General features: G+C 38.0%; 1 protein-coding gene across 7 annotated transcripts in view; it reads left to right on the top strand.

Annotated features, from left to right (window-relative positions):
- fam13a (family with sequence similarity 13 member A) overlaps positions 1-18,272 on the top strand; it is a 77,818-nt gene that overhangs the window by 20,593 nt on the left and 38,953 nt on the right. For 6 of the 7 annotated variants that reach the window (XM_053501526.1, XM_053501521.1, XM_053501522.1 and 3 more), the window contains 3 exons: positions 756-848; positions 4,944-5,152; positions 15,273-15,314. In XM_053501526.1, the coding sequence (XP_053357501.1) occupies positions 756-848; positions 4,944-5,152; positions 15,273-15,314 (344 nt within the window). The remainder of the gene's footprint in view (positions 1-755; positions 849-4,943; positions 5,153-15,272; positions 15,315-18,272) is intronic. The other variant, XM_053501523.1, reaches the window with a different exon arrangement.

The raw sequence follows: 18,272 nt of genomic DNA, 5'->3' as shown, positions 1-18,272 counted from the left end.
GGGCCTGGAGCCTATCAAGGCAGGGCACACCCTGGACAGGGTGCCAATCCATCGCAAGGCACACACATACACTAACTTACACACACTATGGACAACTTTAGAGGCCAAATTAGCCTAATCTGTATGTCTTTGGACTGTGGGAGGAAACCCACCAAGCTTGGAGAGAACATGCAAACTTCATGCACTCAGAGACGGAAATCGAACCCAGAGCCTGGAGGTGCAAGGCGACAGTGCTAACCACTACACCACTGTGTCGCTCTAACCTTGACACAACAATATCTCTGAGGTCAGTGGGGATGCTACTCCTCAGCAGGGATTGGGTAACTCGTCAGGTTTAAAAGCAAAATGGATGAAGCCAAATCCAGGACAATCCTAGAAGAAAACTCGACCAATTTCGCCTCGACCAGGAGTCACGTGACTACCATTACCCCAAGCCGGTTTGTCTTAGCAATGTTTAAAGCAAAAATCAATGTAATCTAATCTGTAATCTAATCAATAATGTTTAAAATAAAATGTGTGGATTGTTACAGTGTAAAAAGAATAAAACGCCATCAAATCAGTTCTTAACCCATATTTGTATAATTTGGGAACATCCTAATTTCTGCAAATCCTACGTTTCACTTCTTGTTTTGTTTTGTAATGATTAAGGGTTGTGACCTCACCAGTCAAAAATGCAAAGGTCTGTTGAGGCTGACTGATTTTATTGACTCCTAGATCACGAATAATCTGGCATTGATCATTTCCTGTTTTGTCAGGCCACACGGAGCAGTCCAGTCGAAGACAAGGTCTCACCCAGAGAAAAAGAGCTGAGCCAAGAAACTCCAGTACCCACGCCAAGAAAAAAGAAGGTAAAAGGAAGGTTTTTGGTTTGTTGAGAGCTGAAATATCAAAGAAGAATAGTTTGATTTTGGCTTATTTATTCATGGATTCGTACGATTGAAGGGATATTGACAGAATGTCTTCTCTTGTCTGTATTTTTAATCTAAAGTTAGTAAACCCAAGAGCCGATTTAACTCACATTGAAACGCTTTATGACCCAGCAGTGCGAGCCTACTAGCTTTATTTAGACCTCTTCCCATCAGTTTCATCATTTACGCTCTGGATGAGCTTCGCTACTTGCTGACCGCTCACATGACTTTGATGCTGTTTTCGGAAAAAATGAGAAATCAGCTGTTTCATAACGCCTTAGGCCACCTTGCTAGATACCAGCACACTCCTTGTTTTCATAAAGGGCTTGAAATGTAAAACTGTTTACTTAGATTGGCGGTGTACGGCTCATCTTGCTGAGCTGCCCTAGATAAGGCCTGCAGGACATCGTTGCGGTAACTCCTAACCGGGGCAGTGGATCGATTGGGAAATGCTGATGGAAAAAAAGCAAGGAGAGATGGTTATGAAAAGTAAGACTAGCTCCAGCTGGGGAGATTGCTTAAGGGTTCGGTGAAATAATTCAAATGGGCACGTAGCACAAGTGGAACTGGGTTATTTAAGTTACACTTTATTTTTAAGTTTCTCAGAAAAGAAAGAAATAATATGCCTGAGGTATACGCTGCTCTTCGCTCTCTTCATATCACTGTTCAATTGCAATAGGATATACTGTATGAATGCAAAAGCCAGGCTAATGGTGTGGATAAAAAGTGCATTTTTGTTAAATTATTATTATTACTCATAATATGGCAGCTTGTTTATTTTGTATTTTTTGGGGCCTTCTTGGAAGGTTGTCCACAAGATGCTGAAGGGTTTCTGTGGGAATTCGTGAGGGTTTATGAGTCCAGGCACTGATGTTGGGCGAGAAGGCCTGGCTCACGATTTCCATTTCAGTTCATCCCAAAGGCGCTCGATGGTGTTGAGATCAGGGCTCTGTGTTCGGGCCGGCCGAGTTCTTCCGCACCGAACTCATGAAACCATGTCTTTATAGTCCTTGCTTTGTGCACTGGGATGTACAACCCTATGGAGCGTGACCATGATTTCTGGTTGGCCCACATGAAACACGTGGATTATAGTATACACACTTGTGTCCCGACACTTCTTTACTCACAAAGTCCTACTTCAGCGTTTGGACTTACGTTATTATCTTATGAACCCAGACTCCAGTGCCAATGTAAACACACCTCAGAATGATTTTAGTTAACAATAGTACAATAAATCAGGCACCTCAATACATTAAAATGTCCTGAAATTGTGTCCATGCCTGTGTGTCACTTAATAACCTTGAGAAGTACATTATTACATGTCAGATGTGTAATTCAATTAAATTCAGTTTTATTTCTGTAACACTTTTAATAATGGTCTTTGTTGCAAAGCAGCTTTACATAGTTAATTAGTTCATTAATGATACATAGTAAGGAAAAAGTATAAATTATAACAATTTATTTAAACCTAATAATATGCATATTAAAAAATGTGCTTATTTATACCCCAGAAGGACATATTTTGGTGTTGTTTTGGTGTAAGTAGACGTAACCAAGGTTACCAGCCTGTTTTTCTGCTTCACACTTATCACAAATTATAAGACATTATATGATTTTATGGATTTATTTACTTATTTATTACTCACATTTTATTAACCTTGTGGGCGGCTGTTATAGTTTGTAATTCAAGGTCATCTTACCTTTTTTTTTTTTTTTTTATTTCTTAGGTAGCAGAGGCTGAGAGATTTATAGGAAGTAATTGGAGGCTATAAAGTTGTAATTTGTTAAAGCAGTGTAAAAGAATTCTCTATAATTTTAGTTGTGTGTGTGTGTGGGGGGGGGGGGGGTATGTGGTGCGAGGGGGGCACATTCTAAAGTAAAATGTTTGTTAATTGCTCGCCAAGCAAAAGTTGTTTATGTACACGTTTAATACAGTCTTAGGCTTAGGAACATGTACTTTAGAAAAACCATGTATATCTAAGTATATAAGTTGAATATGACTATTTTAAGGACATTAATTAAAGCCATTATAAGAACCAATAAAAACATAATCATTACTTGTGTTTACGTGGAAAATGACCAATCCCGTTTTCATCATGACACTGATATCAGAGCTTTGTTTATCGTCAAAACCCAACCTTGATCCGATACAGACATCCTCTTAGTGCCCAAGCCGGCTCTCGCACTTCTGCTGCCAATGTCACTTAATGCACAGATTAAATTAATAAAATACTTCAATGGACTGGATTGAATTGGAACAGAAAATATGTCAAATACAATCCAATATTCAGAGTCTGATAACATCCAAGTCAAGTCTCAAATTCCAGGACTTGCATGATATATGGATAAATCAGGAACCCACAAAGCCTTTCCTACAAGTTCCTAAAGCAACACTATGTATCATTGCTACTACCACACTAATGTTTTTGATTTATTTTTGGAGACCTCTCGGGTAGTAATATGTGAATAGCAATTTAAAATACAAACGGCCTCCAAGTCAAACTGAGACTTGGTGTCCCATGAGCAGAACTAATTGCATGCTGGGTACTGAGAGAGCTCTCTGCCTTCGACCGGAACAGAAGGTTGCTAATCTGCAGTGAGTTAGACCAAGTACAGCCAGTCAGTTTAGCATCGGGTGTGCTGAGAAACAGATTTCATTCACCTCCGCACTAACCTGAACTGTATTAATGATGACACACTTCCATATGATGTTGATTGGCGTGGTCTTTTAATCAAACAATATGACTCACATTTAGTAGATGTAGTCATAATTCATGCATAATTATCTCATTACTCTTCATTATGACTTGAAATATGCAGACTTGGCCCAGCCGTGATTAATATAATCCCCTGAGAAAGTATTGTTACCTACAGCAGTACCTCGTCATAACAATGCCTCGCATCACAAACTTTTGCCGTAAGAACTAAAAATTTGCAAGAAATTTGCCTTTGCGTGGGAAGCATTTTCGCCATACGATCGAACGAACTGAGTCGAACTGAATGTTTGTTAAGTCGCGTGTACGTTCGGGAGCCGCTCAAAATTTGTTTGCATCAATGGAAAGCCTGGAAAAGTTTACTTTTTTTCGTTTTTTTTTTTTTTTTTTTGCCATTTTGTGTAAGATTTAGTGAAGGCGTAGCACCATGGGTTTGTTATGATAGCAAGGACGGTAGCAAGAAGAAATGGGAGCCGCTTTCAGTTTGGTTTCTAAAGCAGCCAGTGCTAAGAGGAATCATAAATTAAGTTTAGGTGAGGTTTAATGTCTATTTATTTTATATTATACTTCATTTATACTAGTTGTTTTACTTGTTTTTTATTTGCAAAAAAACTGATTATACTGTTGGAAATTGGTAATATTGGTAATATTTTTGGGCGGCTGGAACGGATTATTTGTATTTACATTATTTTCTATAGGACAATGCGTTTCACAATACAAAATTTCACATTAAGAACTCGCCTCCAGAACGGATTAAATTTATATGCCGCGGTACCGCTGTAGTCTTACTGTATGTCAGGATGTTTTTCCACTTTCTCTATTTTCATGTGTGGTATGGGGGTCAGAAGCCATCTGCCCTAATTAGCTCTTACATCACACAAATCAATGCTTTAGATCTGGGCGAGACTAGACAGAGTGCGTACGAGTGTAGTTAGACGGCTGGAGTGGAATGGAGGAAGCTGGCATCACTATTCACATCATCAACAGACTATTTCCTCTACTTTTACTTTTAAGACATACTGTATCAGCATTTTTTTTTTATTAAGCCAACATCTATTTACTGAAACACGATGAGCAGAGCCGAGTTTGATTTAGCTCTCGTCCGTGTGAGGTTTTCCTCCTTAGCTGCTTCAGATTTGCAACCTATTTTGTTTTATAAGGTAAGAGTAATACATAATTGCTGCTTCCTCCTTTCAGTCCTTTGTTAACTTTGGCTAAAAATCCTGGAGTGCCTGGCTTAAACAAGAAAAGCACAGGGTCAATGTTTAGGTTATGGTACAGTATAAAACCTGGAGTTCTTCTCTTTCTTTCTCTGTGTCAGGTGAAAAGAGTGAAAGGTGAAGAAGCATCCAGATCAGCACCCCAGCCCGCTCCTTCCACAGGTCTTCCCTTCTGCAGACATTTAACTCAGCCTCCAGGACACAGGGCTGAATCTGTTCTCCACACTCTGGGCTGGACCTCTCTGGAAGAAAGCATGGATCTGAACCCTCCTAAACTCAGCCCCATCAGGAGCATGGACACCGTCAACAGGTAAGTGTGTTCATTTAACCCGGTGGTCAGGGAGGCATCGGTGAATAAGTATTGCTTGATAATGTTCATGTGATGATAAACATTGATTGATGAACATAGATTTTTTCTTTTTTTTTTGTTGTTGTTGTTCTATTCCATAATGTGACTTCAAATAAGAAAAATCCCTTTCCGTGTTTATTTCTCAGCTCTGCTGATCTCTGGAGGGGCGTGGCTCACTAGTCACCTCATTTACATACTGTAGACACTGAAGCAGAGTGTTTGGAAGAGGAGTGAAACAAAGGGAGTTTAAAGTATAAATAAATGCACTATGTGAGACGTGTTTCAGCTGGACCGTTAACATACAGTAGGTCCCCTACATACGAACATTGGGGTTACAAGCTTTTGAAGATACGCTCATGAATTCGCGCATGTTTAAAAACATCCAGGTTTTTAAAGATCCAGGAGGTCCGGAAGCGAGCGTAACAGCAGCAGTAATGAAGTTGGTACCGCTGAGAAGTGCCAAGCAATAACGATGGAGAGAAAAGTGAAAATAATTGAGAGAATGGAGCGAAGTGGAAAGATGGCAGACATCCCTCGTTTTTTTTACGTGAATCTTTTAACCATCAGCACGAGTCTAAAGAAACACCGTACTGTAATATACTGTGTGTAGCACTCTAGGGTACTAAAGTGTGTTAATATCCTAGTTCGTAGACAATGTTTGTTGGACTTATGAACATATTGGCCTTACGAACGAGATCTCGGAACGGAACTCGTTCGTATGTAAGGGACTAGATGTACACACTTTGGGGAGTAAAATATGGGACCAATAAAGTGAGAAAAGGGGAAAAACTTAATACTTATCATTTGTTACATTTCTGTAAATATTCCTAAGATTCTACTTTTTGCTCAAGTGTTAACTGATAATATGATTTATAATAATATATTTTTTTAATCGGTTAAAATGGGAAAACAAACAAACTAACAGGCATGTTCACTTGTGCTGTCATAATTTTGGACACCGCTGTAGATGCTGCAATAACAGATATAATGTAAGGTGGCTTATACTGTATGTATGACTTATATTTTTGCCTTATTTGTAAATTCAAAACACCAATTTGTCGTGCACCAGTAAGAACCAGTGTAGTGCGTTGTTTGCGAGCAAAGCACATAAAGTAAATTACCTTTATAACCATATTCAGTGTCAGCAACATCTCATCTTTGTGGTTATAAACACATGTCTATCTAAATACTATTACATACACAATAGAAAGACTCAGCCTAATAAAAGTTTTTTGTTGCCCAGTTTAACTTTCTAATGCCTTAAACCTGAAGGTGACTGGATGATTTTGTCACCAGCTGTTTTTTTTTTTTGTTTTTTTTTTTGTTTTTTTTTGCCTGTTTCTAGATTTAGATTTTTATTATAGCTGGTGCGATGATTCTGTCACAGCAAAAGTATTTATCCTTGGTCAAAGTTCATTTACAGTTAATAGCAGGGCTGTAAAAGTTGTAACGAGAAATGAAATCTGGGTGCCGTAAGTTACACTTCCTCCTTCTAACAACAATACAATTATATGTATGTAAATAATAATTAGGAAAAATACAATTCTGCTAAATTCAGTTTTATTTATATAAAATCAGTTTGATAAGCATGGGGAAATATGTATAAATCATAATAATCAGATTGTCCCTGATGGATCAGATCAGATTCTCCCTCCCTGCACTGCTTGTTGTTTCTCTACTTTCCCACAAACATTTCCACTTTTGCCTCCTTCTTAAACTTTGCTGAGCAACCAGCTGCTGTTTTACATTTCAGAGCTCCTATAGCATCGCGAGCAGCATTCTGTACACACCCAGATGGCAGGCACACGTGGTAAAAGCAGCTGTAAAACCCGATCTGCTGTAAGGATCAGGTGTTGTCTGGAATAGCAGCTCAGCTATGGGCTGTGATGTTGTTGCAGTGTGTGTGTGTGTGTGTGTGTGTGTGTGTGTACATGTACTGCCACTGCAAGTATGTGAGTTACACACACACACACAAACGGATAATTCCTGGTCTGGAAATGGACATAAAAATGGCTCGTCGTTGCAGTTCATCCTTATTATTATCATAATACGATTAACTTTGAATTAGAATTTAGCTATTTATTATTCTGAACAGTAAACAGTATATATCGCTTTGATGTTTGATACAGTTCTGATTCAGTGGCTGCAAAAACACTCTAATTCAGATCGACCTACAAAAGTGCTGGTTACTGACTAATTACCATCAGTCACACACTGTTGGGAAGGTTTTTTTTTTATTATTATTAATATTATTCAATAATTTATTGACCCTAACCATAAACACGTTTCAAAAGTATGTTTTATAATGTTATGAGTTGTTGTTTCAATAAATATTCAATATTTAATGTCCGTAGTGTGAAACTTCCACGGCAGCAGCGACGGGTATCCGAGGTGCTTATGTTACCATGGTAACGCACAGAGGAAGTGACGTCTGCATTGGTGACTGACGTGTTGTTTAACATCCCTAATCATATGGCGGTCATTAACCTAATCCTGTTCGCCCTGTTAGATGGCTTTAAACGCTACTGTATTAGATTAGAGCCCAGGAGCTTGTCTGTGTGTTCCAGGTGTCACTTGGTGGATCACCTTACGCTTGGTGTTCCCGAAACCTGAAGCACTGGCTGATAGTTTTATATACACTTTCAGTTTGTGTTTGTTTTCAGATATACGAAGATTGCCGCTTTGTGTTGTAATTGGTGCAACTGTCATTTTTATATATTATACAGTGTAGAATATTCAAAGATTTAACCTGGGAATGATTCGTTATTAATTAGATAATAGATTAAGATCAGATCCGATTGTGCAATACCAGTGTTAATAGTGGGGGCAGTATAGAGCCAAGTGACACCGTGTCCTTTTATGGGAAGGGTTTTCAATTTGAGACGTGTCCCACTGATGTTTCAAAGAAAAACAGAGCTTAAAAGCGTGTTTAAAGTTGCTGTGCACGAAATCACAAAACACACACATACACACACACCTGGAAACCAGATGAACAGGGATATTTTGATGGCCCACCTAGTGCAACATTTGAGTCTCTATAGATCCAATCTATTATTATTATGATGATGATGATGATGATGATGATTATTATTATTATTATTATTATTATTATCGCCATCCAACTGTTAAGCGCAGAGACTTACTGTAAATCTTTCCCATGCCACATTAAGTGTCTGTTACCTGGACCTCTCCTGTCTCATCCGGTCCAGACTGGATCTTGCAGCCATGCAGTACTCAAGCGTATTAGGTTGCATGGAGTTGTGCCCTTTGGCCTTTAGCTAAAAGTTAGCTAAGGCGCCAGCGCTTCCCCACTGATACGAAACCTTTTCGGCTAACCGCCAGTGTTCTCCTGGAGTGTGTTGACAGAACGTGTGACTGATAGCCTGCTTACTGGAAATGGGATGGGCGTACCGAAAATATCACACTATGTAATTTTTGTGCTTAATGAACACATAACAATCTGCTTGTGTTCAAATATTTGTCCGGGTGTTTATGCATCTGGATCGGTGTCGAGTGTACCATCCCTGAAACGGATGCGAGCTCCTCGTGTCTCTCCACTGAGCTCGTTCTCACTCGTTGTAACTCTGACTGCATCGGGAGCAGAAGCTCAGAGCTCCTCCTCACTCATCCACCCTAAACCAGATCCAAGGACCGGCTTATTAACGCAACACTCTACAGGCTAAATAAACCAGAAACATATCCGGCCAAGGATCAGGGTTGAATCAGCATGTGTGTGTGACTCATTCGGGTTGTACGTGTAAATTCGGCTTCACCTTTGGCACGTTTCTCAATTAGCTCGGTGTATCAGGTGGATCTACTTCAGCCATTAGCAGTTTGAGGACATTGAGCTACTGCTGGAGGTGTAAACAATCTGTAATACACAAATTTGCATAATTCATGCAACTAACTCGGTGCTCTTGTGTTTGACAAAAATATTATTTTTATTATTGAAGTCTTCTAGTACTAGGTCGTTGTGTTTAGATAAATAAAGATGATGTAACCGTTCTGCAACTGATCACGCTTTCACATCAGCTTGTCCAGGTAAGGTGTGCATGTTCCTGACGTAAGAGTGACTCAGCCACACCTGGATTGCCACACTCGTGTTGACAACTTTCGGGCTATAATATAATTTAATGCAACTGGATGGTTCTGTCTACATGACTCCCGGCACATCGGGCAACAGATATACATCGGCCGTTTCTGTGGCAGTTATCTGCAGGGTCGGGTTGCCAGCTCGATGCCTGAGTGTATCTGAGCACTTGGGGTAAAGGACCTTGCCTAAGGGTCCAGCAGTAACGACCCGGCGGGGTCAGGGGTTGAAGCGAGGACGCCCTAATTCCCCAATCTAATCTAATCTAATCTAATCTAATCTAATATAATATAATATAATATAATATAATATAATATAATATAATATATGAAATATTTTTTTCTTTCCTGCAAAAAATACAATGAAAAACTGTTGCGTTTTTTTGTTGTTATATTTATTGTAAAGCACTTGTACATCAATGGATTTGTTTTCCTTTACATTTATTAAATAGATGTATAGGACATATTTGGTGGCCTTTAAATGGTTGAAATGTTGCTTCAATCAGCATCATATATTAACAAAAGGGGGGAAATGCTACATTTCTGTGTTGTGGTGCAACAGAGAGCATTCAATCCACTTTATTTCTTACTGTATGCTACGGATCGATTGAAAACAGAGTTGACACAGTGGCATCTGCTAGAATTCTTAAGCATAATATACCTCAACCAAATGGTAGAGATGGCTCAATTAGGGTAATTTAAACACATTTTCAATATGATTTAAATATGAATTGAAGTGTGTGCTAATAAAAATGCTACCAAAACTTCTAAAGTGTACTAATTAAAGAGAGAGTGTTCAACAAGGACACAACTGTTTATAGCTGATGCTATAATGTAAGTGATAACAGGAACTAACTTGTAAATTTGGCTATAAAAAAGCTCAAACCCTTACATCGGGCCATATCACAATACCCTCAACCAATTAACCTAAATAAAGAAAAAAATATATACATTATCACAAAATAAATCTAACCTTCGAAACCATTCTTTATCAACTCTCCTATCTACTGTCCCGCATCTACTTTACTGAGAACTGTGGGAAAGTAGAATTTCTATAAACCAGTATTTTTCTCAGTTTATTTCCCCTGCCTGCTGTATAGTGCATGCCATTCAGCTCAACTATTCATCAGGTCTTTTTGAATGCTGACTCAGGTGTGTTCATGCTGGGAAAATGTTTCCATAAGCAACGCAGTGAAGATCAGAGCACCATGGCTACGGGAACAACTGATCTGGAGAATGTGAGGGTATGGAAATGTTCTTACAGTGAGACAGACGCATGTGTTTATGGTGTGATGTATAGGAGGACTGATGCTGTTTGCTGTTACACAATGTGAAACCCAGACCTGCTGGAAGTTCATGATACTATATGTGTATGTTGTGTGTCACATGGTGTTGGTGGTGAAACTGAAAATGTTGAAACCTCTGAAACTGATAATGTTTAAGGTGTTAGTTCAGGACGGGGCTTCTGTAGTTGTTAAATGAGGAGAAAAGTGCATTAAACTATTGTGGCTTGGTTTATACGTTTACTCGGGCAGGAAAGCCGCTTAAACAGGAAGCTGAGTCAGTCTTTATCATGACAAGATTTTACACCGGAAATATGACAAGACTCTAAAGCAGAATAAAGAAGAAAAAGAAAACATTGTCACGACACACGGTCAAAACATGTATCGGTGCTAAAAAGTCTCTCACCTACTGTAGGTGAAAAATCTAATTTTCAGATAGGATCATAACAGCATTTTTCATAAGACGTAATGCTTCTTATGTCCCGATCCATGCTTTGTTTTTGTTTGTAAACCTGCATACATATTTAGATTTTTATCAGATAAAAAGAAATGCAGTTGCTAAATACAATTTCATGCCCTTTTATGTTTTAGTGTTCAAATTCAAATCTTTTAATGATCTTAACAGTCATTCAGATGAAACTTGGCCAATTTAGATTTCACATGACTGTTGTGGAACAGGAAGTATTAGTAAGAGTGAGAAGAGGAGGATGTTGAAGAAGATAAAGAGTGGAAAGGCTGTTGGTCCTGATGACATACCTGTGGAGGTATGGAAGTGCTTAGGAGAGGTGGCAGTAGAGTTTCTAACTAGTTTGTTTAACAAGATTTCAGAGAATGAGAGGATTCCAGAGAAATGGAGGAGAAGTGTATTGGCGCTGATTTTTAAGAACAAGGGAGATGTGCAGAGCTGTGGTGACTACAGAGGCATAAAGCTGATGAGCCATAAAATGAAGCTGTGGGAAAGAGTAGTGGAAACTAGGTAAAGGGCAGAGGTGAGCATTTGTGAGCAGCAATATGGTTTTATGCCTAGAAAGAGTACATCAGATGCAGTATTTGGTTTGAGGATGCTGGTGGAGAAGTACAGAGAAGGTAATAAAGAGTTGCATTGTGTCTTTGTAGATTTAGAGAAAGTGTACGATAGGGTGCCGAGAGAGGAGCTGTGGTAAGGTATGAGGTCTGCATCAAGGATCGGCTCTAAGCCCCTTTTTGTTTGCTCTGGTGATGGACAGGATGAGAGATGAGGTTAGACAGGAGTCTCCATGGACTATGATGTTTGCAGACATTGTGCTTTATAGCGAGAGCAGGGAACAGGTGAAGGAAAATCTAGAAAGATAGAGGTACGCTCTGGAAAGCAAAGGAATAAAGGTTAGCTGCAGCAAGATGGAATACATGTGTGTGAATGAGAGGAACCCAAGTTGAGTGGTGAGGCTACAGGGAGCAGAGGTAAAGAAGGTGCAGGACTTTAAGTAATTTGGGTCAACGGTTCAGAGCAACGGAAAGTGTGGAAAGGGGGCGAAGAGGCGGGTACAGGCAGGTTGGAATGGGTGGAGAAAAATGGGTTCATGACAGTGGTGACAGTGGCACTGAAGAAAAGACAGGAGGCAGAGTTAGAGAGGTAGCAGAGATAAAGATGTTGAGGCTTTCTTTGGGAGTGACAAGGATGGATAGGATCAAGAATAAGTTCATCAGAGGGACAACCCATGTTAGATGTTTTGGAGATAAAGTCAGGGAGGCCAGATTGAGAGATGGTGAATGTATCAGTAGAAGGATGCTGAGGTTGGAACTGCCAGGCAGGAGGTCTAGAGGAAGACCAAAGAGGAGATTTATGGATGCTGTGAGAGGACATGAAGTTAGTTGGGGTGAAAGAGGAGGAAGCAGAGGATGGAGTTAGATGGAGGCAGATGATTCGCTGTGGCGACCCCGGAAAGAGATTAGTCGAAAGACAAAGAAGAAGAAGAATGAAAAGACATAAACCTAAAAAGGTGTTTTATTCTAAAATGCAAAATTAAAATGTTAAGATATTGCAACATAAATTTGACATGGTTACGGACACTACAAAAAAATCCTTAATTTTGCACGGAGCTTTAATTTAAGCAACAGTTTTTACAATTTTATTATCAATACTTAAATAAATATGAATAATTTGCATTTTAAATAATTATCATTTGAAGTGAGACAGTATAACGACGAAAAATGAATAATAAAATACAATCACCTCTCCAAAACTTAAATTTTTAGGGAAGCGAGATCGGTCACTTCCATGGTGCATAAACTTAGTAGCTTTTTTGGCACAAACATTTTCTGTATAAAATTGTTTTGTAAAAAATCCGCACCAGTACTGTGTTTTGGCCGACAGTATGTTAATGTTTCATTGTAATGTATAAGCAGGATTACTGTTAACATTAAAAGCAAAGTAGATAAACCCTGAAGCTCGAACTACACTTAGACCTGCTGTTATAGAAACTCACTCAACATCATACAGATTAAAGAATTCAGGGCTGTTGTTACATAACATTGTATGACTGAGAGGATCTCAACGTTCCTGTCATTTTTGCATGCGTCACTTTCCCCCAGCTATGCGGCCAAAGCCGTGCATGAAGGATGCCATTGTTCTGTCACTGTGGTAGTGTGTAAGCAGGATTTCCAGCTCGCAGTTCACAGAAGTAAACACACTAGGTTTTAATCCCATTACCAGACTGTAACACCATGGAGTGATGAAAAAGTTGTGCAATTTTTTATTATAATATTTTTTTAAAGAATGTCAGGCATCTTAATACCTGAGGGATTTTAGCTTGTGGTTGAAATCATGGAAAATAAGGTGGACAAAAGGTGTTCCATGATATATAGAGAGTACAACAGCACTGTGATGTTTAGCTATATGTATCACAGGTGTACTAATTATAATCTTTAATTACTCTAACTGTCGGTTACCAGCTTGATGCTATATTGATAATATGCGCATTGCTTCGATCTGATATTCAGCACAACTGCACTCCTGTATAACTGTATATACACACACACACACACACATATATATATATATATATATATATATATATATATATATATATATATATCATTAATATTATCATATACATCAATATATAACATATAGCATGACATTTATTATTAATTCTATATTAATAATAAAATAAAATATTTATACAAGTTTTTGTTTTTTCTTAAGTCTGTATGCATATTTTGGCTTACTCGATATATACAGTATATATACATATATATACTGTATATAGTATACTGTATACCGAGTAATACACACTATATATATATATATATATATATATATATATAAAACACTGTATATATACTGTACATAGTATACTGTATACCATTTACATTTAGGCATTTGGCAGACGCTCTTATCCAGAGCGACTTACATTCGTATCTCATTATACATCTGAGCAGTTGAGGGTTAAGGGCCGCGCTCAAGGGCCCAACAGTGGCAACTTGGTGGTTGTGGGGTTTGAACCTGGGATCTTCCGAACCGTAGTCCAATGCCTTAACCACTGAGCTACCCCTGGCCCTACGTGTATACCGAGTAATACACACTATATATATATATATAAATAAAAACACTGTATATATACTGTACATATATGAATATATGAGGTATTTTTATGTTGATAGCACACGCACTTAAACTCAAACCCTCATACACCCAAACAGTTGCCTAATCAGGGTGTGACACGTACCGTGATTAGTTCTGCACCAACCAGTTCACAGACTCCAGCACCACCCTTGACTTCCTTTCTTATTATTTCACCGCAGGTCATGTCTACCAGTGAGGAAAAAACTTTATTGTACTGGTTTATGTTTGATTTTGATTTTTTTTTAACTTCTGTTTTTACAAGCCAATAATGTTGTGACTTAAGATGGTAGTAAATACCTTGTACAATAATATACAGCAGAATAATCATCAGGACTACTAAGACTTACATCAGGATCGAGGAAACCGACTGAGGCAAATTTGAGACGTAAACTTTCTCTCCTATTAAAGATTGTAGGCTGAAGTATTTTAATCACCTCGTTATACAATGTAATGGTCCAAAAGGATTCTAAAATAAGAATGCAATGCCATTCTATAATATAGCAAAGTGCATAGTGTTGCAAAACCCTTAAAAAAACAATGTTTTGAAATGTTGCTTCTGAAATATTATGTCTTGGGTTATCTAAGCGATTGCTCAACAGACGAGTTGATGTTACATAACTTTCTTTTTTTTATTTTTTACTTTGCTTCAGTGCTCCACAGTGATTGCGTATTCTTACACCGAGTTCTTACACGCTGCACGCATTGCACAAACCTGCCGCCTATGGTACGCAAACTTGATGCTGCAAAGCATGCACTTGTGGTAATCGTGCAAGGAACGGGATTTAAACTATTTTCTAGGAAACCTGAACATCCACAGTATCACTGCACAGACATTCCAGTGTTACGTCTTTATTACTGCACAGTTCTTCCTGTGTTTTTGGCAGAGCTTCACACAGGCACAGTGCCACGACGCTCCTCGAGTGTGATAATTACTCAGGACAAGCCTCACAAAGCCACTGAGCTGTCGCACTCGGCTCTCATTGTTCTCCTCACAAAAGCAACTCGGAGATTTTATTTTAGACAATGTGCTACCACATGCTCGGGCGAAGTTATACTGCTGCGGGATCCTAAATCCTGGTTTTGTCTCTCTTCTCTTTTGTTCCAGCTCTCAGGAGGATGAAAGACCAATATCTCCTTTCTATGTGAGGTAGGCTGCTGCTACGCTCCCTCTCTCTCTTTCTTTGGGGGGAAAAAAACATAACATTAACTGAAGAGTAGGGGAGGACGGAGTCAGCACACGGCACCACGTGTACGTACATCGGAGTGAAACAGGTTCCTGCAGCCTCATAGTTAATAAACAAAGCGGTTTTACAGGAATACAGTGTTATACAGTGAATACAGCGGTTCCTGACTTATGCATTTAGTTGGAATCATCATCTATATAAATAAAATAAAAGTTTTGTCTGTGCATTGGTCAGAGCTCGCTCATTTAATGATATCTTCACGTTTCATACATTGGAGGACCAGAAAAATATCTGTCTGTCCAGATTTTGTCGCAGCGTCACACAAAACTGTCTGGACGGAATTTAATAAATCTCCTGCAGTCCTTAGATCTCTGCCTGAAGTTTAATCTGCACCATCAGTGAAATCACAATGTAGAGTAAAAGTGGGATTATGTGTGGGATTTAATAATCTACTTTAAAATAATCTACTAATGCGCTACTGTCTCAATGTAAACAAACACCTGCACCAATAGATATTAATTAGAAAAGATAAAGTGAATATTTTTACTGGGATTAGTTCATATTTTCACTTTGGCTGAAATAACAGCGCTGAAGTGGTATAAGTGAATTTTAACACGCTGGAGTGGTTTTAAGACAAAACTTCATCTTTATCCTTTGATCTACTTTTTCCATTTCTCATCTGTGATTCACTCTCCGATTACCGAACAGGGAGTGTATTTGTCTGAGCACCAAAGAAGGACAACTTAGTGTAAACAAGGCGTAAGATACTCAACCTTACAGAATGGGATTTCTTTGTATTAATAAGTTAGACGGAGAGTTCTGCTGTACAGAGAGACACACAGACATGGACGTGGGCTTCAACCTCAAATAATAATAATAATAATAATAATAATAATAACAATAATATCACTAATTACATTAAAGATCATCAGATTATTTTTAGCTTTAAACTTTTTGTAACTCGTCAACGACTGATGTTAACACTAGTTGGTTTTAATAGTTTGATCTTTAGGACCAAGCTGAATTTGCAGGTCAATATTTGATTAAAGTCCCGGTAAACCCCAAGCCAGCTAAAGTAGGACTCGGTGGTGGCTTATCCTGTTTAGTTGGCTTGGAGCAGCTCTGGCTCTCGAAAGCACTTTGTTGTTGACATTTCATTCATTTCTTGATTTAAAGTGCCACTGCTGAACAAAAAAATTAATAAATAATATCCACATAGGATTTCACCCATTTTAAAAACAATCAGGAGTCAGGATTTGAGTACTGAGCCGCTAAGTGACTGTAAGTTTCCCAACTGCTCTTCAGACCAAGTGCACCCTTAACCTTAAGTGATTCTCTTATGATGGATTTATTGCTGACGTGATAAACCATATCAAGCTCATGAATGTGGTATTCAGGTCTAGTTTTTCTAGTATTTCTATTTCTAGGGTATTAGAAACCCTAGGGTATTTATACGGTAAATCCAATACACAGTGGTCCTTATGTTGCAATACTTCCTAAAAAAAATGGAAAAAAAATGTAATTAATTTTTACATGATGCTACGTGTAATTTAATGGTGATAGCGAGCTCTCACACCTTTTTGTACCTCATATCCAAAATCCTTGACACACCACCGGGAGCTGGTAATTAATCTCCAACTATTTCATGTGTCTGTAACTCAGGACCGGTGAGGCAGGGTGAAGTCAGGGGCAGCAGCTTTTTTTATCGTGATGACAACTTAAATTATATCTAAAGAAGTAATCAAGATTTATCTCGTAAAGCTGAATTAGTGAGCTCGGAAAAAAACGAAGTGTCTGATTGGCCGTTGCAACGAACTTAATGCGTTACATCGTCACTACTCATGATTAAAATCAACATAGTAAAGCTAATAAATTTTCAGTAAAAGTACTTAACATAGAGTACACACAACACAATGTGCTTATAGACACCTGGAAAGTCTTTGATAAGTTTGATTGTATATAAATCATTACAAAACATTATGTTTAGGTGGTTTTATTATACAAATGTGAAATCTTAGTTTTTACTTTTTCTTTAAAAATATATATTTCTCTGTAAACTAGGTTGAAATGTTATTTTTAATGTTATAGTTTTTTGCTATTTATAAAATTGTTTACTAAAATGTTAGGACTAAAACATTACAGTACAGCGGTTCCTCAGCATACAAATTTAATCCGTTCCTGAGGCGAGTTCTTAAGGCAAAATTTTGTATAGTGAAACACATTGTCCCATAGGAAATAATGTAAATGCAGATAATCCGTTCCAGCCACCCACAAATATTACCAATATTACCAATTTCCAACACTATAATCGTATTTTTTCTTAATAAAACAATCAAAACATTTATAAAAGACATGTAAATGAAATTAATAGACATTAAATCTCACTTGACCTTAATTTATGTTTCCTCTCCGCACCGGCTGCTTGAAAAATCTAACTGAAAGCAGCTCCTTTTCTTCTTGCTACTGTCCTTGCTAACATTCTTGGGACCCCATGGTGTTACGTCTTCACTACATCTTGCAAAAAAAAAATAAAAAATGCATAAAACCCACAAAAAATACATAAACTTGCTTCACTTGGCCTTCCACTGAAACAAACACGTTTGGCTCCCGGATGTACACGCGACTTAGCCGGCGTTCAGTTCGGTTCAATGGCGAGACAAATTTCTTGTCAAATCTTAGTTCTTAAAGTGAAAATTTGTTTGTATGCTGATATACCATTATATTATTGGTATTGTGTTTTTTAATTATTATTATTAACCATACATGATTACAGAACCTTTTTATACTGTATTTACTATGTATTCTAGGTCAGAAATAACTTTTATATTTAACTTTACCAAAACTTTTTTTGGACAAACTTTAGCGCTTTGTGTATTGGATAAAAAAAAAAAAAAAAAGTTTAATATTTTAAACACAGCCAA

This window comes from Clarias gariepinus, chromosome 8 (assembly GCF_024256425.1).
Source record: "Clarias gariepinus isolate MV-2021 ecotype Netherlands chromosome 8, CGAR_prim_01v2, whole genome shotgun sequence".
NCBI classification, from domain to species: domain Eukaryota; kingdom Metazoa; phylum Chordata; class Actinopteri; order Siluriformes; family Clariidae; genus Clarias; species Clarias gariepinus.
The sequence above is the reverse complement of the archived record's forward strand: the minus strand, read 5'-3'. Positions and strand labels throughout refer to the sequence as shown.